This window comes from Oncorhynchus keta, chromosome 27, assembly GCF_023373465.1.
Source record: "Oncorhynchus keta strain PuntledgeMale-10-30-2019 chromosome 27, Oket_V2, whole genome shotgun sequence".
NCBI lineage: Eukaryota > Metazoa > Chordata > Actinopteri > Salmoniformes > Salmonidae > Oncorhynchus > Oncorhynchus keta.
The window spans coordinates 48,757,909-48,783,868 of NC_068447.1; the positions used below are offsets into that span (position 1 = coordinate 48,757,909).

General features: G+C 43.7%; 1 protein-coding gene across 4 annotated transcripts in view; it reads right to left on the reverse strand.

Moving 5' to 3' along the window:
* LOC118360235 (agrin-like) overlaps window positions 1-25,960 on the reverse strand; it is a 409,423-nt gene that overhangs the window by 240,523 nt on the left and 142,940 nt on the right. For 3 of the 4 annotated variants that reach the window (XM_052482562.1, XM_052482563.1, XM_035739526.2), the window contains exon 3: window positions 15,654-15,692. In XM_052482562.1, coding sequence (XP_052338522.1) covers window positions 15,654-15,692 — 39 coding nt within the window. Of the gene's footprint in view, window positions 1-15,653; window positions 15,693-17,920; window positions 19,993-25,960 lie in introns of those variants that run through there. The other variant, XM_035739530.2, reaches the window with a different exon arrangement.

Genomic DNA, 25,960 nt, shown 5'->3' on the forward strand with positions numbered 1-25,960 from the left:
ACTGCTCTATGTTAACAACCTATTATTGTTTATTTTTGACAACCATTTAATTTGTTAAAAATAACAGTAAGGTACTTAATTGTTACCCAAATGATTTGATACGGAGATAAAAACGGCTGCATTGGGCCTTTAAACCCTGCCCAGGGCAGACAAGCCCTGAGGGCCATGGTCGAGAATAGGAGATGACGAGAAAGGGAGGGGTGGAGAGGAGAGGAGGATGGAGAGATGTGAAGATTAAAAGGGAAGTGTGAGAGGGAAGGGGAGCAGCCGAGCGAGGGGTTGAGGGGAATTTCAATTCCAATACTGCATCACTGGCATGTGAATATAGACACAATTGTACAGCGAATACGGAAATACACCACATGACCAAAAGTATGTGAACACCTGCTTGTCAAACATCAATATGGAGTTGGTCCCTCCGTTGCTGATATAATAGCCTCGACTCTTCTGGGAAAGCTTCCCACTAGAACATTGCCGCAGGGACTTGCTTCCATTCAGCCACAAGAGCATTAGTGAGGTCAGGCACTGAGGTTGGGTGATTAGACCTGGCTAGCAGTCGGCATTCCAATTCATCACAAAGGTGTTCGATTGGGGTTGAGGTCAGGGCTGTGTGCAGGCCAAGTTCTTCCACACCAATCTCAACAAACCATTTCTTTATGGACCTCACTTTGTGCACAGAGTCATTGTCATGTTGAAACAGAATAGTCTAGAATGTCATTATATGCTGTAGCATTAAGATTTCCCTTCACTGGAACTAAGGGGCCTAGCCCGAACCATGAAAAACAGCCCAAGACAATTATTCTTCCCCCACCAAACTTTACAGTTGGCACTATGCATTAGGGCAGGTAGCGTTCTCATGGTGTCTGCCAGCAGCATACCACCCTGCATACAACTGATTGCTTGCTTCTGAAGGGTTGGTCCTGGTCAGTCCCTGGATGGGAGACCAGATGCTGCTGGAAGGGGTTTTGGAGGGCCAGTCGGAGGCACTCTTTCCTCTGTCTCATGCTACCACTAGAGTGAAAGCACTGCCAGCATTCAAAAGTGACCAAAACATCAGCCAGGAAGCAAAGGAACTGAGAAGTTGTCTGTGGTCAACACCTGCAGAACCACTCCTTTATTGGGGCTGTCTTGCTAATTGCCTATAATTTCCACCTGTTGTCTATTCCATTTGCACAACAGCATGTGAAATGTATTGTCAATCAGTGTTGCTTCCTAAGTGGACAGTTTGATTTCACAGAAGTGTGATTGACTTGGAGTTACATTGTGTTGTTTAAGTGTTCCCTTTATTTTTTTGACCAGTGTACATTTCGTTGAGCTCTTCAGTAAGCCATTCTACTGCCAATGTTTGTCCATGAGATTGCATGGCTGTCTTGATTTTACACCCCTGTCAGTAACGTGTGTGGCTGAAATAGCTGAATCCACTCATTTGAAGGGGGGTCCACATGCTTTAGTATATTTAGTGTCATAAATGTTTCTGACTGACAGCATGATGGAGAATGTCTGACACCACTTCAGAAGGAGCTCCTCAGTGAAATCACTGACTCCAGTCATGTCAATATATTATACTGTCGATTTCTGATCTCGCTTCTCTCACTCCCTCTCCCCTTTTCACTCTCAAACACACACTCATGCATATGCGCAAACACGCATCCGAGAAAACACACAAGCGCATACACACATACAAACACACAAGCGCATACACACATACAAACACACAAGCGCATACACACATACAAACACACAAGCGCATACACACATACAAACACACAAGCGCATACACACATACAAACACACACACACACACACACACACACACAAGCGCATACACACACACACAAACACACAAGCGCATACACACACACACACAAGCGCATACACACACACACACACACACACACACACACACACACACACACACACACACACACACACACACACACACACACACACACACACACACACACACACACACACACACACACACACACACACCCGCTGGGAGGCTTCCCTCAGGTCAGCTCGTTATTTCAGGACCTGAAGACACACTGTTTGTCCTGCCCCCCCCCCCCAGTGCACCTCAGGGGGCCAGGGAGTTCAGCTATGACTAATTGACAGGAATTAAACCTGTGTTGCCTCACTTTCCAAACACACAAACACCTCCACATAACGATATTGTCACGCCACTCCTTTGGAGGTCTGGAGAGTTTAGTATTAGCCGAACGGCAAGACTGGTCTGCTGGCCTCCCACATGATCGTACAAAGGATACTGCATCACGTGTATTGTTCGTCGCGGTTTCTGACCAATCGCGTCGAGGAAGGCATTACAACTCCTCTACTTGAACACTCCTCTACTTGAACATTATGGCGTGTCTACCGACAGGCTATGGTAAAAGTTTAGTGTATCAAGTGTGGCCGAAAGTCTGCAAATTAAAGTCACCATAAACATGGCCTACATGAACATATTTTTATGGGGTTTTAAATAGCTCATTTCCCGGCGGTCCTCACGCACTGCTGTAGCTCCGCCCAAGCAAGGCGGGGATTAGGGAGGTTCCTGACGAGGCTAAGACGTGCTTGGAGAGAGCAGATTGAGCTCAGAGAGACAGCTGGAAGAGATCACTCCTGTCAAGACACCAAGGGATTCCTCATGGTTAATATAATACACTGCACATGTGTGGGATGGGTGAGTATGTGTGTCACAAGACCCCCTTTTACACCAGAGGCCTTGTTCTTCAGCATTCTCTCTATGTGTGTATGTTGTAGAGCCTATTGCAACATGAGCTTACGTTTACTGTTGTCACGGTACCAGAATTTTTACTTTGATACCGATACAAGGTTTAGTATCGCGACGCTTAACACAAACTTTAAACTGCAAATATAAGAAAGCGTGGCAAAATTGATTTGTCTGTGTTTTTTTGGCTTTCAAAATCACACTTTTTAATTGAAAAATGAACTCCACAACAATGCTTAAAACTGGAATCCTTCATTTGCGAAATTACAATAACAAAGAAGTTACTGCAAACAATGAACACTTATTTTCCCCTCAAACATCATTACACACGATATGTACTGCAATATTGTTTACCATGCTGCGTGACGCTCCCCAGCTCAGCAACAATTAACATTATGTCATCAGCGATGTCATCTACAAAATGGCTTCCAACACTCTACTCAGCAAACTGGATGCAGTCTATCACAGCGCCATCCGTTTTGTCACTAAAGCACCTTATACCACCCACCACTGCGACTTGTATGCTCTAGTCGGCTGGCCCTCACTACATATTCGTCGCCAGACCCACTGGCTCCAGGTCATCTACAAGTCCATGCTAGGTAAAGCTCCGCCTTATCTCAGTTCACTGGTCACGATGGCAACACCCATCCGTAGCACGCGCTCCAGCAGGTGTATCTCACTGATCATCCCTAAAGCCAACACCTCATTTGGCCGCCTTTCGTTCCAGTACTCTGCTGCCTGTGACTGGAACGAACTGCAAAAATCGCTGAAGTTGGAGACTTTTATCTCCCTCACCAACTTCAAACATCAGCTATCCGAGCAGCTAACCGATCGCTGCAGCTGTACATAGTCTATTGGTAAATAGCCCACCCATTTTCACCTACCTCATTCCCATACTGTTTTTATACTGTTTTTTTTATTTATTTACTTTTCTGCTCTTTTGCACACCAATATCTCTACCTGTACATGACCATCTGATCATTTATCACTCCAGTGTTAATCTGCAAAATTGTATTATTCGCCTACCTCCTCATGCCTTTTGCACACATTGTATATAGACTGCCCATTTTTTTTTCTACTGTGTTATTGACTTGTTAATTGTTTACTCCATGTGTAACTCTGTTGTCTGTTCACACTGCTTTATCTTGGCCAGGTCGCAGTTGCAAATGAGAACTTGTTCTCAACTAGCCTACCTGGTTAAATAAAGGTGAAATAAAATGAAAAAAATAAAATAAATAGATCGTTGACAAAAAAAATCCAACTTTGTAACAACAAAATATGGAAAAAGTCAAAGGGGTGTGAAAACTTTCTGAAGGAACTAAGTACAGCATATCTTTATGATTTTACATGAGCTTAATTCATAAAACAATATCATTAGGTAGAGCCTTATAAAATGTTTTTTTTTGGCCTGATTCTGTTCTTTCGCCAAATTCTGTTTTCACCGTTTTCTTTTGCCTTGTTACAGTTTGTCACCGTTTTCTTTTGCCTTGTTACAGTTTGTCACCGTTTTCTTTTGCCTTGTTACAGTTTGTCACCGTTTTCTTTTGCCTTGTTACAGTTTGTCACCGTTTTATTTTTTTAAAACCAACACATTTGGATGTTGTAAGTCCACAACAATGCTTTTAAACCACATCAGGAGACCACTTTTGACGTCTGGAAAAAAAATCTGAAAATTATTTATTTTTGGGTGTAGTTACTCTTTAATTCAACTGTGCACCTTGCAAGCGGATGTTGTTTAACAGTGATTTTGTAGTGCACATGTGATGCTACAGTTTTCAAAACAATTACCCAGTGGATTGATGAAAATAATCATTCTTCCAGGTTGGCTACTTTGTGGATAACATTTAATTGAGAAGGTTTTTGAGAAAGCCTTCCCATTTACCAGAAGACTGTTTTCATTAGCATCATCGCTAACGGCTACACGAAGTGATAGACAAGCCTTCAGAAGGTTGCAGGAGATACAAATCACTGATACATTGTGTTCATGTCTTATGATACACCTTGGCTAATCAATAAATGTTTTTTATACATTTTGTTGATTCCCTAACTAAGGTCAATACATTTTTGAAAATGGTCAAATTCCATTTTAATGCCTGGATTCCATGCCCTAATTATCATATTTGGACCAGAATGAGACTCTCCACTAGTTATTGTTCCTGCAGTGATGATTCCCCATTTTCAGCAAATGTTTTCATAATTTATTTGCAGATAATCTACAAATGCAAATTGGGGAGCCAAATAAACCTCTCTATCCCTGAAGCAATTCAGTAGGCTACACTGACTCAATTTAGTGTCACTATCTGGCAAGCCCTACATCCTCGGAAAGGAAATCTAGGAAATCCTGATGGACATACAGTGCCTTCGGAAAGTATTCAGACCCCTAGACTTTTTCCACATTTTGCTACGTTGCAGTCTTATTTTGAAATTCATTAAATAAAATCCTCAGCAATCTAAACACAATACACCATAATGACAAAGTGAAAACAGTTTTTTTGAATGTTTTGCAAAATTAATAAAAAATAAAAAACAGAAATACCTTATTTACATAAGTATTCAAACCCTTTGCTATGAGACTCGAAATTGAGCTCCGGTGCATTCTGTTTCCATTGATCATCCTTGAGATGTTTCTACAACATGATTTAGAGAGACACATACCTGTCTATATAAGGTCCCACAGTTGACAGTGCATGTCAGAGCAAAAATCGAGCCATGAGGATGAAGGAATTGCCCATAGAGCTCAGAGACAGGATTGTGTCGAGGCACAGATCTGGGGAAGGGTACCAGAAAATGTCTGCAGAAGGGCCTTGATCAAGGAGGTGACCAAGAACCTGATGGTCACTCTGACAGAGCTCCAGAGTTCCTCTGTGGATATCAGAGAACCTTCCAGAAGGACAACCACATCGGCAGCACTCCAACAATCAGGCCTTTATGGTAGAGTGACCAGACGGAAGCCACTCCTCAGTAAAAGGACATGACAGCCTACTTGGAGTTCGCCAAAAGGCACCTAAAGACTCTCAGACCATGAGAAACAAGATTCTCTGGTGTGATGAAACCAAGATGGAACTCTTTGGCCTGAATGCCAAGCTTCACCTCTGGAGGAAACCTGGCACCATCCCGACAGTGAAGCATGGTGTGTTGGGGAACAATCAGAATTGGTTGGTAAACATAGGTAAGATGTTTTATATTCATCATATGTTTGTAAGTTACTTCTCATCAGAATGTTATTTTTGTATAATACTGTGGCGAGGTTGCAGTTATCTGTTCTATGTCAAGACTAAGTTGCATGGGCCGCAGAGAGGGGAGAGGTCAAGGTATCATCATGTGTAAACATATCTTTTGCTCCACTGTGTCTGTGTGCCAGTCACTCCCTACTTTTCCCATCGGGGAGAGGAGGATGGCAGTGTCTGGAGTCATTCTATGCTCCCCGTGAGCTTGTCCAGGATTGGTTGTATTTAGAATTGGTTGTATCTAAATGACAATTTGATATATGCCTGTTGATATGGAGGATTGGTTTATGGTTCTGGGTTTGAGTAAGGAGACAAAGATGCAACAATTTATTATGTCTATGCTGTCTGACTATGTGTGTTCTTTGCTATTAAAGGATCTCAGTTGCAATGTGGAAGGGGGCTCTCAGAGAATTCATTGATAGACACTGAATTGATCTGAGAGTCACAGGGTTGTGATAGAGCTCATATAATTAAAGATGGACTTTGATAACTAACTCTGACTTGTGTGTGGTTTGCGCTCATGATTTGGTAAATAGAGGAAATTTCCACGACAGGTGGTGGAAGCATCATGCTGTGGAGATGTTCTTCAGCGGCAGGGACTGGGATACTAGTCGGGATAGAGGCAAAGATGAACGGAGCAAAATACAGAGAGATACTTGATGAAAACCTGCTCCAGAGCTCTCAGGACCTCAGAATGGGGCGGTTCACATTCCAACAGGACCACGACCCTAAGCACACAGCCAAGACAACGCAGGGGTGGCTTCTGGAAAAGACTTTGAATGTCCTTGAGTGGCCCAGCCAGAGCCCAGAATTTAACCCAATCAAACCACTACTGGAGAGACCTGAAAATAGCTGTGCAGCAACGCTCCCAAACCAACCTGACGGAGCTTGAGAGGATATGCAGGGGAGAAACTGCCCAAGTACAGGTGTGGCAATGTTGTAGCGTCATACCCAAGAAGACTCAAGGCTGTAATCACTGCCAAAGGTGCTTCAACAAAGTAGTGAGTAAAGGGTCTGAATACTTGTGTAAATGTAATTTTTTTTATTTTTATTTGTAATAAATTATCAAACATTTCTAAAAAACAGTTTTTGCTTTGTCATTATGGGGTATTGTGTGTAGATTGATAAAGGGAAGAAAAACAATTTAATCCATTTTAGAATAAGGCTGTAGCTTAAAAGAATGTGGAAAAAGTCAAGTGGTCTGAATACTTTCCCGAAGGCACTGTATATATTCCCAGTCATGTGAAATCCACAGGTCAGGGCCTAATGAATTGATTTCAATTGACTGATTTCCTCATATGAACTGTGGCTCCGTAAAATCATTGAAATTATGTTACGAATTTGCATGTTACGTTTATATTTCTGTTTCGTATATATTGTATGGCCAATATTTTTAAAAACTAATACAATTGCTCAGAGAAAGAGATTTTGTTTAAGTAATGAAAAGGATAGGGCTCAAAATGATTGACACCACTGTTTTCAATGCCTTTTTCAGTACCTCCTCACCTTGCGAGGATACGACACTGAGCCTTTTTCAAAAAAAAAAAATATGCAAATTGGAGAACACGTTGAGAGTGATTTTAGACCATTCCTATATAAATCATTTTTTCCAGATCCTTGATATCTGTCACGTTCGATAGAATAAATGTTGGACCAAGGCGCAGCGGATGTGGAGTTACACATTATTTATTAGAAAGTGAAACTAAGTAAAGACAAAAACAAATAAACAATAAACTAACAATGAACCGTGACTACAGAGATGCTACGTGCAATAACTCAAAACAATTTCCCATAAACACAGGTGGGAACAAACACTACTTAAATATGATCCTCAATTAGAGACAACGATTACCAGCTGCCTCTAATTGGGAATCATACAAATCACCAACATAGAAAAACAAACCTAGATCCCACATAGAAATAATAAACTAGACGAACCTGACCTACTCTACCATAGAAAATAAGGACCCTTCATCTGTTCATATGGACTACCCTCTTCAACTCAAACCATATGTTTTCAATGGGGATGAAGTCTGTAGACTGAAAATGTTTGATTGTGTGGTCAATTAACAATTTCTTTGTGGATTTTGATTAGTGCTTATAGCCTTTCATCAACGATTCGATACGCATCTTGACGCGTGGGCTCCGATACGATACAGTAACAATATTTTTTTGTTTTAAATGATTCGGCACCTGAGCTGAGCCCTTGGGCAGACTGAGCATCTACCACCTCACTATCAGATTAGGGGTGGGGCAAATGTATGGTTTTTGTCCCCCCACTTCTTATCTGAACTCATCACCCACTGATTTCGTTTTTTGCAGATTGAAAATGTTTTGAGCTAGTACTATGTCAATATATATGTCTAGAAATGAGCACGGCATTTAGACAATTAATATAATGCCGTTTTGGATTTTACCCGTCTCGAAAGCAAATGGTTTAGACCATTTGGAATTTGCGAAATGACTGTTGTCCTTTATGAAATTATCCGGTTCATGTAACAATGACCAAATACACTGACTCTTTAAAGCAAAACCACCAAAACTATTTGTTATGGTGAACCTGAACAATCTAAATGAAATCTGAATGATTGAAAACCCCAATCAGCAGTTGGATACAAGTTGGGACCACTCTAGTAGGCTATACAACTCTGGTATATTTTACAAGCATCTGAATGCTGAAGGTGCCAGATGAATTGCATATATTACAAGACCAGGGATAGGCCGACCTCTCGTTGGTGGGAGCATCTGTGTCTTGCGCACAGTTATACCCGACAGTCATACGCAGTTACATGCATAAGAGTTTGAACTGAAGGAGAGTACCCATTCATTCAGTCCGCAGATGAGATATTCTCAGAAATAATAAAAAGAGTAAAAAAAAATATTAGTGAACCGATTAATACGTTTTGAATCAGTTTTCTGACCGATGCATTCTTAATTTTGGATTGGTTTGGGCTCCCAACAGACTGATGCGCTCATGTCTAAAACATTTGATCCTGCACCGATGAGTATCGGTGAATCGTTGCATCTTTATGTTATTGTCTTGCTGGATCATTGCTGCCAAGTGTCAGCCTCCTGGCCAAAGAGCTCTATTTTCATTTCATCTGACCATAGATAGCACCGCCGGGATAAACGGCACTGGCACTTGGATTGGAACCGGGGCTGTGGTCAGATGACCTGAAGTAGAGCTGTTTAGCCATGCACACCAGTGGTGGGTTTGGCATTGAACAACATATGCAGAAAACGAGGTACTCCATTCATACCTATGGTGAAATAGGGTGGGGGATCTTTGATGTTATGGGGCTATTTTGCTTCCACTGGGGTCCTGGGGCCCTTGTTAAGGTTCATTGAACCATGAACATTACCATGTAGGCTACCAGGACTTTTTTTTGCCAAAACCTGGTTTCCTCTGCCAGGAGGCTGACACTTGGCCGCAAGTGGATCTTCCAGCAAAACAATAGCCCCAACCTAATTGTCAAAGTCGTGTGTATAGGTGGCAGGGAAGTCAGGCGCAGGAGAGTCAGACGGAGTGTAAAATGGAGTCTTTTAATGAATGTCCACGTAACATGCTCCATAACACTAATTAGAACAGAATATAAACAAATATGGGTATGAGGACCCGTTGCGCACCTATACAACAAACACAACACTGACAATAAACAATCTCTGACAAAGACATGAGGGGAAACAGAGGGTTGAATACACAACAGGTAATGAATGGGATTGAAAACAAAACCAATGGAAAATGAAAAATGGATCACTGACGGCTAGAGGACCGGTGACGTAGACCACTGAGCACCGCCTGAAAAATGAGAGGCAACGACTTCGGCAGAAGTCGTGACACTAATTGATCACAAAATCTACATTTTGCAATGGCCATCTCAGCCTCTGGACCCTATTGAAAATGTGTGGTTTTAATTGAAGAGGGCAGTACATAAGTGCATATGAAGGATATCAAGGATCTGGAAAGGTTCTGTATGAATGAATGGTCTAAGATGCCTCCCACTGTTCTCTAACTCATACACCATTTTAGAAAAAGGATCAGTGTAGTTATCCTTGCAAGGGGAGGGTGCTATAGTATTGAAAATAGGGCTGCTAATCATTTTGACCCACATATTTTTTTATTACTTGTTCAACAAAATCTCCAGTAGTGGAAAAAGTACTCAATTGTTATACTAAGTAAAAGTAAAGACACATTCATAGAAAATTAGTAAAAGTGAAGTCACCCAGTAAAATACTACTTGAGTAAAAGTCAAAGTACTTGGTTTTAAATATACTTAAGTATCAAAAGTAAAAGTATAAATCATTTCAAGTTCCTTATATTAAGCAAACCACACAGCATAATTGTCTTTTATTTTTTAAATTGACGGATAGCCAGGGGAACACTCCAACACTCAGACATAGGTTAGTGAGTTCACTAGATCAGAGGCAGTAGGGATCACCAGGGGATGTTCTCTTGATAAGTGTGTGAATTGGACCATTTTCCTGTTAAAATGTAACGAGTACTTTGAGTATCAGGGAAAATGTATGGAGTAAAAAGTGCATTATTTTCTTAAGGAATGTATTTAAGTAAAAGTAGCCAAAAATATAAATAGTAAAGTAAAACACTACCTAAGTAGTACTTTATACCACTGAACATCTATTTCTCTGTGTAAGTGACTTAGAATATGTGGACAACTACAAATACCTCGGTGTCTGGTTAGACTGTAAACTCTCCTTCCAGACTCACATCAAACATCTCAAATCCAAAGTTAAATCTAATATTGGCTTCCTATTTCACAACAAAGCATCCTTCTCTCATGCTGCCAAACATACCCTTGTAAAACTGACCATCCTACCAATCCTCAGCTTCGGCAAGTAATTTACAAAATAGCCTCCAATAACCTACTCGATAAATTGGATGCAGTCTATCACAGTGCCAACCGTTTTGTCACCAAAGCCCTATATTACTACCCACCACTGCGACCTGTACGCTCTCGTTGGCTGGCCCTCGCTTAATACTTGTCGCCAGACCCACTGGCTCCAGGTCATCTACAAGACCCTGCTAGGTAAAGTCTCCCCTTATCTCAGCTCACTGGTCACCATAGCAGCACCCACCTGTAGCTCGCGCTCCAGCAGGTATATCTCTCTGGTCACCCCCAAAACCAATTATTCCTTTGGCCGCCTCTCCATCCAGTTCTATGCTGCCAATGACTGGAACGAACTACGCAAATCTCTGAAACTGAAAACACTTATCTCCCTCACTAGCTTTAAGCACACCAGCTGTCAGAGCAGCTCACAGATTACGGCACCTGTACGTAGCCCATCTATAATTTAGCCCAAACAACTCCCTCTTCCCCTACTGTTTTTATGTATTTATTTTGCTCCTTTGCACCCCATTATTCCTATCTCTACTTTGCACATTCTTCCACTGCAAATCTACCGTTCCAGTGTTTTACTTGCTATATTGTATTTACTTTGCTACCATGGCCTTTGTTTTGCCTTTACCTCCCTTATCTCACCTCATTTGCTCACATTGTATATAGACTTATTTTTCTACTGTACTATTGACTGTATGTTTGTTTTACTTCATGTGTAACTCTGTGTTGTTGTATGTGTCGAACTGCTTTGCTTTATCTTGGCCAGGTCGCAATTGTAAATGAGAACTTGTTCTCAACTTGCCTACCTGGTAAAATAAAGGTGAAATAAATAAATAAATAAAAATAAGGATAAAATAATACAGTTGTCTAATTTCTTTGAAAATATCAGTATTATTTGCTAATCTTTATCAAGGGTGCCAACCATTATGAACCTGACTGTATTTCAGACTTCAGGTATGACAGGGATCGGCTAGATGTCTGTTGTCCAGAAATCCAACCCCATCATCGTCAGAAGTTGATCTACCCACTCTCTGACATGCTACAACACCTTCATACACTGGCTGTTCGTGGGGGGTTTCGCGAGGGCAAGGCAAGCTTGATCGGGCCGACATGTCCGGGCATGTCAAAATGCCCCCGCTGCCAGTATCAACAATTACTGTTGGCCAAGGAATCAGGAACAAATCGGCTCAGCGGGGTGAATCCCTGCCAGTCTAGGCATGTTCCTTTTGACCCACATATATTTCTGTCTCTCCTTTCTCAGAGCGCAAATCAATACTCGGCGGCGCATCACACCTCTGCTCAGTGTGGCTGATGGCTGATTTGTTCCTCCTGGTTGCCGAAGATCGCTTCCAGTCGAGCTCTGCTGTGTATACGGAAAGATGTTTATGCAAGCGTCTGCTGACTCCACAGAAGTACAGAGGAGCGACAGACTTTCCGGGGGAGAGAGGTACAGAGAGTACAGTTTTGGGTGGATGCGTCTGTATACTTTTGGAGGGCAACAAACATTGCCCTGATAACGTCAAGGCAAGAAACACGCTGATGCTTCTCGTCGAGGGGCTAGGAATGACAAGCCAATCTCGTTTCTCACTGAACAAAATTATAATCTGGGGAGCGTTTATAGTCCTTTGATATCTTGATATGACCCCATCCGCAGTATCCCACCCCAAAAAAGATGAGGTTGATGTGTGGCCTCTTTGTGATAAATCTATGACACGAGAAGATTTAATTAAAAATAGGCAACTGTGATAATTAAACACAGGGAAAGCTTCAACTGCTTTTTTCTCCTCAGTTTTTCATCAAAGTGGAGTTTGTGGACATAGAGGAGGGGATGGGGATCTTTCGAAACTGCTACAGAGAAAGTTTTGTCACATCTTTTGAGAGGCAGAAGTGTTCTGGGATGAGGGTAAGTAATCCTACAATCACCTTCGTTGCAGAAACCCTCTCAGTCCTCGATCAAATCACTTTTCAACTCAAACACCCATGTCTGCTGGTAGAGTATCCTCCAGGGGACACTCTCGGTGACAAACGCCAAATTGAAGGGTTCACAGCTGGTGTATTCATTACTGCCAGGAGAGGTGTGTGGTAGACAGCTAGCTAGATGAATCCAGACTGTAGGTAGCTCAGGTTTTCCATTTGGTTTTCTTGTTTTTTTCTTCGTGGCCCAATTTCGTCCAGATACATTTTGTTTGAGGGAGAGTAGACCTCTCTGTCACCTGTTGGTCATCACTTCACTTGAGGGTTCACTGATAAGAGGTGGCAAGACAAATGCCAGGACCCGACCAACTGGTGCTCTTCTTGCTTGAGTCACTGGCTTGAAAGCCATTATATCAAATATAATAGTAAAATCATAATCATATTAACACCATAGAATATGCCATTATAGCAATCGGACTGTCAAATAGGAACCTTACAACACGTTTAATAGGAAAAAATAGCAAAGACCAAGGCAGAGAGCCAGAGAAGTGTGTGTATACAATATGCAAACTTCTCTCATTATAAACATGACACTGACAACTGTGGCTAGCTAACCGCAGCTCTATGCAATAGACCCTTCCCCAAAGTCCAACCCGTGTTGTTCTACGTCGCGCGACGGACTGAGGTTCTCTGTGGCTGGGACACAACTGTCTTGTTATTATCTGGAGACGACAGGCACTAATTATTGTGTACCGAGCGCTTTGAGCTGCAGCAGAGAGAGACTAATTAACGGGTGCTTTGTGACTCACTTTTTTGTGACTGGTGATGAGCACTCATTTATTGGGTAGGTTCTGCTGTCTAACTGTAGGTGGTGGGCTCCATAAATACTGTGCAACTGCTCTCGGCATGCGATGCAACGACAGCAGAACCTCAGTGGCCTTCTATAGGCTTTCTAGTTCTGATCTACCAGTAGAAAAACACCTCTCCAGCCCTCCTCACGAACTAGGAGAAATCATCAGCATAATAACAAGTTCAGAGACGAACATATTTAAAAAAAAATCTTTAATATCTTCACTCTGATTTTGGTTAATTAAGTATGTGGGAGTGTGACCTTGGAACTGAGGACAAGTTCAGTGGAATGGCCCCCTTCTGTAGAACAGATTTGACTAATGGTGGAGCTACATTCAAGCCTTGGATCTGGAGCATCTACCACCATGTCCCCACAGGACAACATTCAGCAAGTAACGTGAGAGTGGCTAGTGTATTAGGGCCATCTCTAATTGGCCCACTATTCTCACCAGAAACTAAATGACCCGCAGACACTGTGTCCCTCAGAGCTAACTGAAGACCACAGACGGCTACTGCTGCTCCTTTATGTTTCCATAAAAACAATCCTTTGCCGCTGACTGAGAGCCTGCACAACTATTGGAAATGTAATTAAGGCTGGCAGCAGAGCCTTTTAAACGCTTGACTAGTGCAGAAACAAACTGCGCCCTTCAGACAAGCCAAAACTTCCATATGAGCGCGGCGGCGATCGATAAGAGCCACCGTTTTCTGAGGGAAAATGCAGAGGGAGGGGGAAAGATGCATTGCCTCACTTGACTGCCCTCAGTTTCTCACCCGCACATACTTAACTTGGCTCGGTGACGAGTAAAGCTCTTCTCCTGGAAAGAGAAATCACTTGTCGAAGCAATCTCGTGTGTCATTAAAAAGTAAACAAATATCTTCGGCGGTTCATGATGCTGCGTGACTGGACCTTTGGAGCATCTCGCTTTTGATGGAGGGAAAACCGGAGACATCTCTCTCCTCTCAACAGGTATTAAGGTGAGGCGAAGTTGAGAAACGCTTCAATCAAGCTCAATTACTCAGCAGGCGTATACCGCGGACACTATTTCACATCGACAAAAGTAATTGTCATGGCTCAGCGAGACAATCATATCTGTTGTCTAAAGCCGCTATGAAGTGATACATTTTAACACAACAGCTCCCTTTCTCACAAACAGCTTTTGCCAATGGCCAACGTCTGAAGCTAGTGATTGAGCAATTATTGGACAGATTTGTCTAGCCCCCAGCAGTGCTTTTATTCACAGCATCTGTAGATAGAGGCTTGGATCATGAGCCAATCTTTGGCTTTGTAGCCCCTACACTGTGTGTAAAGCTACACATCTCAGCACTACCAGGAGTCCACTGGTCTGTACCAAACAGTGTTTCACGAGCTTGTAGCATTTACATCAGTTATCCAGAGTAACTAACAAGAACAATTATGGTTCAGTGCCTTGCTCAATGGCACAGGCAGATTTGTCGGCTCGGGGACTTAAACCAGCGACCTTTCGGTTACTGGCCCAATGCCATTAACTGCTAGGCTACCTGCCACCCTAAATATTCATGACGGAGCTAGAAACCAGCTGTTTCCCTCCAATTAAAGAGTGTGGAGATCCGCCATTTGCCAATAAATGAATTGCTCTCGTAGCACGCCCAGCAAACAACTGAAACAATAGCCCTGCATAGAGATTCCCATCTGTGGAATTAGGCCAGAAAGCGAGGCGTATGTCAGGACTGGGCGTAGTGGAACAACTGGAACCTCCGTGTGTCCCTGGCCTACATTTGGCAACAGCTAACGGGAGGAGAGGAGTGAGGTTCTGAATGGGGAAGAAGGAAGAACTACTAGTATTACTGAGTCGTGAGACTGGAAACACTCTAGTCTAGCAGGTAAGAGACACATTAAGTTATCAAAGACCAGAAGGGGCGACGTGTCTCCCATGCTACGGTGGTGGTGGTCCAAACTGAAAGCATCAGCCTTCAGAGAGGTGAAGAAGCTCGCTTCAAAGCCAGAGAGAAGTGAAGTCATTATTGGTAGGGGAGCCAAAACGATGTGATCAGCCGGTGAAGGTAGGGTAATGTTAGTGAGAGAATTCCCAGAGGACTTACCGTCAGGAGGCTGGGCTGGTGTGAAGTGAACAGGTTTGTCTGGAGGAGATAAAAGAGAGAGGGAGTTAGAAAGGTTTTTTTTTAGTTAAGGGAAGACTGAAGGACTTTCCCATGGGGTGAGCCACAGTAATTGAGTTGCTCCAAAAAAGAGCAGAGATGATACTCCTCTGGCTTGGGTTTATCGAACAGGTTCTAATGGAGTATCTGAGTGATGAGAGGTCCAATAGAGATCACCAGAATGAACAATAATCATTTGTATTTTATGATGAAACGTACTCAGGTATTTTTTCATTATTATCCTAGTAACCCTTTTCACGAATACATTTAAAAGAAATACCTCAAATAGGCATATGATGAATGAAATATCCATTGAGGAGGACAACCTCTACACAGCAGAAAAGATTGGATCCCATCCCACCCCCATGTAGGGTTTTTCTTTCCAAATCGGTGAGTTAGCTAATTGTCTTCTCCCTTATCCATGGTCCTGCTGCAATAATGCATGTGTTATGTACTGTTATAGTCAAATAGTACCAGGGTTGGGGTCATTTCTATTTCAACTCCAGTCAATTCAGGATTTACACTGAAATTCAACTTCCAATTGTCTTCACTCAGAAACATGTTGAACTGGAATTTGGCGTACTTTCTGAACTGAAATTGAATTGTGTATATTTCTTCCATGAAAATAACTCAAAATATATTATTTTAAATGTCTTTCCCTAAGTCTCCTTGTGCCATTGAAATGCTCCGTCTGATTGTGTGGGTGTCGATACAAATGATTACATATTTACATACACAGCCTTGATTGACGTATAGGATCGTCTAGACTCCGCACACCCATTTAAAAGTAGAAGGATACATATGTAAATAAACAATGAATGTTCATTGGTTAGAAAATTCAGATCAGATTGTGATGTCATGATCTGGGCCAAAAACTCCATCACACCTGAACAGGTTGAAACTCCAGGCATTTTTTTTACAAACAGCTCTTTCACAATTTCAGAGTGTTATTTGGACCTCATAGTATGGAAATATCAAGCAAAGAACAGGAAATTACTTAAATGAACCGCCCCTTTAATCAAGATCTAATGCGATATTCTATTTTAATTATACTCTCGACAGTTTTAAACGCCTTCAGTGTTAAACTGTATTTGACTGGGTGTTGATTCGTCTTGAACCTTCTGCTCAGACAACACATCTGACACAGGATTCTAGTACTCAGAAATAGCCTGGAATGTCTAATGCACATGACACTGAATAAAGCAGTGCTGAAAATGCATACGTCAGGTACTGTGGTGGAACACCTATGTGGGTGTCAGGAAACAAACTGGGACTCCCGTGATACTGGGGTGTTCCTATTTTAATCCCGTTGCACAGAGCCAATTAACACTCATTGATATAAAGCTTTGAAGACTTTACTGAAAACTGTAATTCAGGTAAAACACAAACCAATTAAGTGTAACTTCGAAGACAGACAGTCCCCATTATACAACTTACAGACAATATGTCACCCGCGAACACACTCGCTCTCCAAAACGTCACTCTAGTGTCGCTTAATGGTAATGTTGCTGCTCATCTACCAGCCACCAGGCAAAGCACAGAAAGAAGCTAATTCACCATCAGACCATTTTCAATGTAGGCCGATAACCACTCCAGGTGGGGACATTGTCCATGCCAAGAGTTTTCTCTCTCGTCCAAAGTCATTTCATCTGGCTACTTTATCCCACAGTTCAAAGTAAATGCCAAAGGCTTTGGGGGAGAGAAAGGACTCAAAAGGAAGGCTGCTTGGGCTGTGCGTTGAAGGAAAGCTGACTTTTAGCAGCTGAGAGATCCCCCCCCACACACACACTTCATTCTGCCTCAGCCTTTCAGATACGCCGGCAGAGGTCAAGTGGACCAGTCTTTCATATCTTGAGGTAGAGACTTCAGACACTCTATGGTGTTGTACAGTCTATGTCAAATAAGCGACATCCTACTGACCCATTACTTTACCAAAAGCCATGCTTGCATACTCATTCAGCATTCCCCCAAGTATACTTATACATCTGGCAAGCACATGCACTCACGTAAAGCCTTCACACTATTGACCAAGACACACAGACACATGCTGGCTACAGAGAGACCAAGGGAGTACGTTGTAGCAGGGGGTGTGTGTGTGTGTGTGTGTGTGTGTGTGTGTGTGTGTGTGTGTGTGTGTGTGTGTGTGTGTGTGTGTGTGTGTGTGTGTGTGTGTGTGTGTGTGTGTGTAGTAGTAGTATTGGTGGACGTACAGTTGTTGAGGAAGAGCAGCACGGCGAAGCCCAGCGTGGAGGTGGCCAGCAGGATGAGACATATGTTACAGGGGATCATAAAGTAGCGCACCACCAGGGACACCTTGTGTTGGTACATCCGGTCCCGCTCCGGGGGCGGAGTGGGGTAATGGCAGCTGGTCATACTCCACTTCCAGAGTCCGTCCCCGACGGGGAGGTGCGGGTAACGGGGTGGGAGATGAAGAACCACGGAATAAAGATGACACGCGAAACGAGGCAAGAGGAGGAGAGAATGATAGGCTGGGTAATGGCTGGTAGATTCAGCTCTGACTCAAGCTGTGTTCCACCGTGGGGAGGGAGTTGCAGTTGCTTTCAGAAAGACACGGCCAGAAGCTTTTAGAGGTTTCCAGGCAACTAATTTTGGAAACTAATAACATCCATTTGTGGGAAGAGGACAGACGGGTGTGGGCCTCCGCTCCTACAGCCCCCCACCTGCCCACACTACCTCCATTTTAATCCAAGCACTGGAAGGGGACCACGACAGATTGTATGTGTGGGGAGTGAGTAAACATACAGTATGAAAGTGTATGTGTGAACCAACCACACGTAGGTGCACCTGAAAGTTAACGTAATTAAAGTAAAGTAATTCCACAGTAAGGAGCCTCCTTGATCTCTTCACCGCCTTGGTGAACAATTCCACTTCCCACTGGTCTCCCGGCAGCCCTCAAGACAAAATGAACCAGGCACCCCTGCGCTGCCACAGCATTCGTCAAGAGTAGCCCCTGGTGACTTGGCGGGGAGCATCTTCCTTCAGCCTCCTGTGGCTGATAAACTGGGAGCCTTGGGGCTAGAGCTCCGGCAGCTCTGAAGCTGTAAAGACATTCATTAGCAGCCTCCTTTTCTTTTCCTTACAAAACGCTACAAGTAAAACAAGAACAACTGCTTCTTTGTATTCTTTGTGCCCGCAAGCTTATTGTTCCATATAGCTCCAGTCAGCACCAAAATAAAGCCAGCAGTAACACGACTGTCTCCTCCGAGCACAGAGCTGCCCCTGTTGTCACGCTAGCGTAATTAGCGGGTGGCTAGTAAGCAGCTGGCCACCACTCGCTAAACCATATGCTCTCAGGAGTGTGAAGGGGGATATTTTTTTCCACTACCCCCTCTCCTTGTTTCAAAACAATATGGCTCCCTTGCCACTCGCATTTGGGGGCCACCCCTGGGGTCCGGAGAAAGCAGGTCAGAAAAAAATGTAGAGTGGCGGGAAGTTGGGAGGGAAACTATTTACGTGCCCCTTCTCTGTCCCTTAGCGCAAGTCGCCTTCTCCTTAGCGCTGTTCCACCAGAGACCGGCTATACTACAGAAGTGACAAGCCACAGCCGACACTAACTGGAGAAAAATAAACAAAGAAACAGAGAGATAAAAAGAGAGAAAAAGACTGTTCAGACATTAACAGAATCACTGAAGACTGTGTTTCTCTATCTTTCCTTATGTCCACAAAATGGAATATTCATCCAAAAATATATACTTCCCTCTGTCCGAGAGTGTCACTTGGTTTTCTCCTTTTCTGAAAAACTGTCGCTTATTCACACATTTTTCATTGAGGAGAAGCTGCACATTGAGGAGAAGCTGGCTCAATCTCGGTCTTTTCTCAAGCATCCATTCCTCCTGTCTGTTCCTCTTCCAGAAAATACTCCCGGTTCCTGACGCTCACCTTCCAAGTTGTTCCTCCGAGGGACAAGGCCATTCACTGGCAGCCAAAACAACAACGTGGAGCTCCGCGTATTCATAGAGTACTCACAGCGCACGCAGTCCCCAGGCAGCAGGTAGTCCACTGTGTCAATACACTTCGCTGCTCGGCCAGCCAAGCCCCAGCCAACGAGCGAGAGAGAGAGAAGCCAGCCAGAGGGCTGCAGATAGAGACAACCAGAGCAGAGCAGGAGAGCGATAGAGTGAGAGATGAAAGAGAAGGCGAGCGGTGGCGCCTGACACTTGGTCCTCCTTCTTGCATTTTACAACAGCGGCTGAGTGTGTCGTCTCTTGATCACCGTCACTATTCGGAGCAGTGCTTCTCCCTGCCTGCCTCAGCTCTGACGAAAAGACAGCGTGGCGAGGAGAGGGGGAGTGAAAGAGAGGGTCTGTCTCTAACAAAGAGGGGAGGGAGAAGGGGAAAGATGAGGGAAAATAAAAGCTTCAGGGAATACTTGAGTCCTGTTGTGGTGGAGGGCAGCAACAGTGAAAGAAATAATACAACGAGAGGGATTGGTGTCAAAGATGCGAACACCATCGTTTAATCCGAATGAGAAAGAAACTCCCATCAAAGTCAAAGTCAATTGAAAGGTTTGTGACACACAAAAAAAACTAACATTTAATGACGTGAATTAATTAACCAAGGGGGAATCAAATGCTAATCTGCTGGCGATGTGCCTTTGTAGAACCCCGCCTATACACTTCACATGAATAAGCCCATATTCAATTAAAAACACATTCAAACTGTTGATTTTTGTTTGCCTCGCTCATGACATCGTGCCACGGGTTTGTTCTCCTTTCCCCCCCGTGATAAATAACAGACAACGGAATATTCCGCAGATCTGGCGACTGATCTGAGGAGAACAAATTTGCACTTAAATCCATAGCCTGTAATTTGATGTGCTTTTTAAAAAAAAAGAGCTATTTACATTTCTGTTCAGACACTTATGAGGTCAAAATCGCGGGGCGGTTCCGCCTTGTTTTGAAACACCCCCATACGTCAATATCTACTTACACCAACACAATAGCAAGTGATCATCCGAGCAACACAGATGGAAGGCAAAGAATATCAAATATTTATGTTCTTTCACTCACTCTCTTTCACCCGATCAATACCTCACACACACACACACACACACACACACACACACACACACTATGCATAGACATGAATGAATGCGCACACACACGCAGACATGCGTAGACACACGCACACTGATGCATAAAGTAGCTGCAGTAATACAGAAAAGGCATGAGCAAACCATCTCATTGTGCCACACCTGACAAACAAACACGAACCAGACACATTTCTCTCTCTCAAACACACACACACACACACACACACACACACACACACACACACACACACACACACACACACACACTGTGCATTTATTTCAGTCTCTCTCTGACATACATTCACACACACACAGACGTGGTGGGGATCTGCTCTGGTCCTGCAGTCTGGAGGTAACCTCTCAGAGAACACAGGGTCACCCAGGTCTCTGTCAGCTCTGCCCTTGCGAGCAACATGACACAGTAGCCAGGTAGGTTTCTTCAGCCCAGAGGTCTGCTTGAGCCCTCTTCCATTGCACATCAAGGCTGAGTGATGGACTGGGAAAAAGAAAAACAACCTCTCTATCTCTCTTTTTCTCCCTCTCCCCCTCTCTCTTAGACGTGGTACAGAAAGGGGCAATCAAATGATCTTCCTGCAGTGATCTACAGTACCTAAACCATGTGGAATCCATTCGGTAGAGGGCGCCACTGAGCCGTTGTTCTTCTGATCCACTCACTGTCGAGCCGACACGACCCAAATAAAATCCTCAGTTCACATCAAAGCTCATCTCTGATCAATTTTTAATGCTGATATTGCAGAAGGTTAACATCGCTGTCAGAGAGCTTCGAAATGACTCCATTAAGGAGCCAAAGGAGTTGGACTGACCCCATATTTAACATGCTGATGGGCCAATCAAGAGGAGGTACAGTGACTTCACAAAGTATTGACACCCTTTGACGTTTTTTCACATTTTGTTGTGTTACAGCACAAATTTAAATTGATTAAATGTAGATGTTGTGTCACTGGCCTACACACAATACCCCGAAATGCCAAAGTGGAATGATGTTTTCAAAATGTCTACTAAATTCATTTAAAATGAAAAGCTGAATGTCTCGAGTCAATAAGTATTCAATCCCTTTGTCATGGCAAGCCTAAATCAGTTCAGGAGTAAAATTGTGCTTAACAAGTTGCATGGACTCACAATAATTTAAAACATGTATGAAAAAGACCAGGTAGGTTTTCCAATGCCTTGCAAAGAAGCTTACCTTTTGGTAGATGGGTAAATCTAAAAAAAACTGACACTGAAAATCCCTTTGAGCATGATGAGATATTAATTATTAATTACACTTTGGATGGTGCATCAATACACCCACTCACTACAATGATAAAGGTGTCCGTTCTAACTCTGTTGCCGGAGAGGAAGGAAACCGCTCAGGGATTTCACCATGAGGCCAATGGAGACTTTAAAACAGTTACAGAGTTTAATGGCTGTGTTAGGAAAAACTGAGGATGGATCAACAACATTGTAGTTACTCCGCAATACTGTACAGGAAGCCTGTACAGATAAAAAATATTCCAAAACATGCCTTCTGTTTGCAATAAGGCACTAAAGTAAAACTGCCAAAAATGTGCTGAATTACAAAGCATTATGTTTGGGACAAATGCAACAACACATCACTCAGTACCACGCTTCATATTATCAAGCATGGTGGTGGCTGCATCATGTTATGGGCATGGTTGTCATCGGCAAGGACTAGGGAGTTTATGATAAAAATAAACTAAATAGAGCTAAGGACATGCAAAATCCCAGTGGAGACCTGGTTCAGTCTGCTTTTCCGACAGACACAAGTTCACTTTTCAGCAGGACAATAGCCTAAAACACAAGGTTGCTTACCAATATGACATTGAATGTTCCCGAGTGGCCTAGTTACAGTTAAATCAATCAAATACCAACTTGACAAAGCTTGAATAATATTTCATGAATAATGTGCAAATATTGCACAATCCACGTGTGCAAAGCTCTTAGAGACTCGCTGCCAAAAAAATTTTCTATTATGTATTGTCTCGGGGGTGTGAATACTTATGTAAATGAGATATTTCGATAAACATGTTTTCAGTAAGTCAAAAAATATATATTTAATCAATTCTGAATTCAGGCTGTAACATCAAAATGTGAAATAAGTGAAGGGGTATGAATACTTTCTGAACGCACTGTACATGCAGCTTGTGTTATGTCTCTGCATTCTCGGAGCGCAAGATGCACCGTTTGGGTGATTGGTGACAAAAATATTCGGATCAGAGTACATGTGAGAGCAGTGGAGCGCACGTCCTGGTCTTCCAGACGACCAACGTCTCGAAGCGAATTGATTAAAGGCCATTTGAAACAGCTGCACGCCGACCCGAGTTACAACTTCGATTACGGTAAAAAAGGGTTGTTTGTATTCAATGTTTGTGTGTGCAGTTGTGACATGAAGACAGTGTCTGATGTGACACGAATTATAGATGAGAAATTAGCTTTGTCCATAATCCAAAAGGAGGCAGGGAAGAGCTCAATTGAGATGGTCAAATTGCCTTGTGAATCCAGCCGTTCCGTCAAGCCCATGGAGACGCCCAGACGTTACGCCCTATCCAAGCAAGTGAGCGAATTGTCCTCCTCGGTATTAGCTCCAATCCCCATAAATTACAGCGTTCTGGTGTTCAGCAGATTCCCAGACTTCCCAATCAACAGGGTGTCCAAGCTGCAGTCCACAAATTTGGATGCGGGAGGGATTGTAGCTGAGCATGGCTAACATCATTATCCTTCATTGGGTTTAGGAGTCACAGAGCAAGAGCGAGCAGAACAGACCGATTGTTGAGTTTGGGTAATAGTAATAGTCATCTAAAGTGAAATCTAAGTGGGAACGGGGATGTCCCAATGTTCCAAAGCAGGGTGGTCTTTTCTTTACACCATGACTCACGCCTTGACACACACACAGGACAGTGCGATAGTAACGTGTTCATCCCTCCAGTTGCAATCAATGAGCATGACGGTGACGCCCAGGGCTGATCTCAGCCCACTCGTTGCAGAAGAAACCGGAGCTGTTCCGGGTCAAGCTCTGCTACTTTTAATAGCCATTCTTGACTAATTGAGCAGCTGTCTACAGCTGACCCTGGTGCAGCTGTATTGTTGGCTGGATTGTTGCTATGGGATGTTATTCTGCTGTCTGTAGCTGATCCTAGTTCAGTTACTACTCCTCACCACCAGCACGGCCTTCCAGTCATATTCTCCCTCCCCTTCTCCTCTTCCACCCATCTCCACATTTCTTTTAACGGACCCCTCCAAGATGGCATTTCTTGGCACCTATGGTCGTAACCTAAGGGTTGATCTTGGTCCTCCCACACCACTCCCATTGTGGCAGTACCCTGAAGGCTTAGCAGGGCCTATGTCTTGCCCCCTAGGCATCCCTGCCACCACTGCTACACTACTTTGTTAATGGAGAAGAGCTAACTAGCAGCAGCCACTCATTCATTAGCCCTGTGCTTTCTCAACGCCCCCCCATTAGTGCTAACAATAATGATCTGAGCGTTTAATACCCTCTTTGCTCCACTGCCTCGCCCTGTTTATTCATTTTTTTTTTTATCCCAGGCACTTTTCTCTTAATGGCCCTTGAAGAAATTATTCCAATGGGTTTGCACAGAGAGAGAGAGAGAGAGAAAAAAGGGAGGAGGGTAATGTAGGAAAGAACTGCGGGAGCTTTGTAGCTAGTGCCGAGCTAGTTGGGGCCTCATGCTCTTTCATGTGGCGGGCATGTGGAGCGTGAATGTAAATGTGGCACTGGAGGATGGGGTGGTGTGTGTCAGGGTACAGACGGTGTCAGTGATCCACGGAGAGAGCAGTTGTTGTTGGCTTTGACAGCCCTGACATTGCAGAGGTACAGTGATGGAGCTGGGGGTTGATTCAGGTGTCAGTCTCTGGCCCCGGCAGCGATCTGTCAACTAGGAAGCATTAGGGCGAAGTTACACAGTCTATGTCAGAGGTGCACTTCACAATTCAGGCTCCTCCAGTTCCCTAGCCCGGCTAGCTATCGTTAGTTCGCTTGTTCCTTAATCAATGATTGCCACTAATTGGCTGGTGACTGAATGCACCTGGTTTCCCAGCTAAAAGGCAAACGAAAAAAACAGCAGGATCTTTGCACCCCTGGTCTATGCCATTGATACTACTGCAGATGTTGTGTCATGGTAACAGACAGTGTGAGACACTGAATGGCCACAGTAGTTTACCTGAAAGCTTTTTCCCCTGACAATGACCTGAGGTCAGAGTAGCCTACTATGGGATGGATACCAAGCAGTCAGGGTTAGAGGTTGTGAACTGCAAAGGGATGAAGAGTGGCGTCGAGGGCTGCTGGTAAGATTGTGAACATCCTATCTCCAAAGCAAACAGTGCAAATGGCATGAGGGATATCTACCAACCCCACACACAGGAGGAACCTACCGACCAAAGCATGAGAAATTGATTTCTGTGAGTGCACTCAGAACTAAATAAAAATGTGGCAGAACCTATTTATCATATCATACAGGAGCCAGTCAACAAAACAAAACAAAAAGAGTTGACTACAGAAGCTTGACATAAAAAATTGTGGCCAAACTGAGCAATCGGGGGAGAAGGGCCTACGTCAGGGAGGTGACCAAGAACCCAATGGTCACTCTGACAGAGCTCCAGAGTTCCTCTGTGGAGATGGCAGAACCTTCAAGAAGGACAGCCATCTCTGCAGCACTCCAATCAGGCCTTTATGGTAAAGTGGCCAGACAGAAGCTACTCCTCTGTAAAAGGTAAAAGGCACATGATTTGACAGCCCGCTTGGAGTTTGCCAAAAAGGCAAAGGACTCTCAGACCATGAGAAACAAGATTCTCTGGTCTGATGAAACCAAGATTGATCTCTTTGGCCTGAATGCCAAGCGTCACCTCTGTAGGAAACCTGGCACCATCCCTACAGTGAAGCATGGTGGTGGCAACATCATGCTGTGGAGATGTTTTTCAGCGGCAGGGACTGGGAGACTAGTCGGGATCGAGGGAAAGATGAATGGAACAATGTACAGAGTGATCCTTGATGAAAACCTGCTCCAGAGCGCTCAGGACCTCAGACTGGGTGAAGGTTCACCTTCCAACAGGACAACAACCCAAAGCCCTCCGCCAAGACAAGGCAGTAGTGGCTCTGAATGTCCTTGAATGGCCCAAACAGAGCCCGTCCTTGAACCCGATCGAACATCTCTGGAGAGTC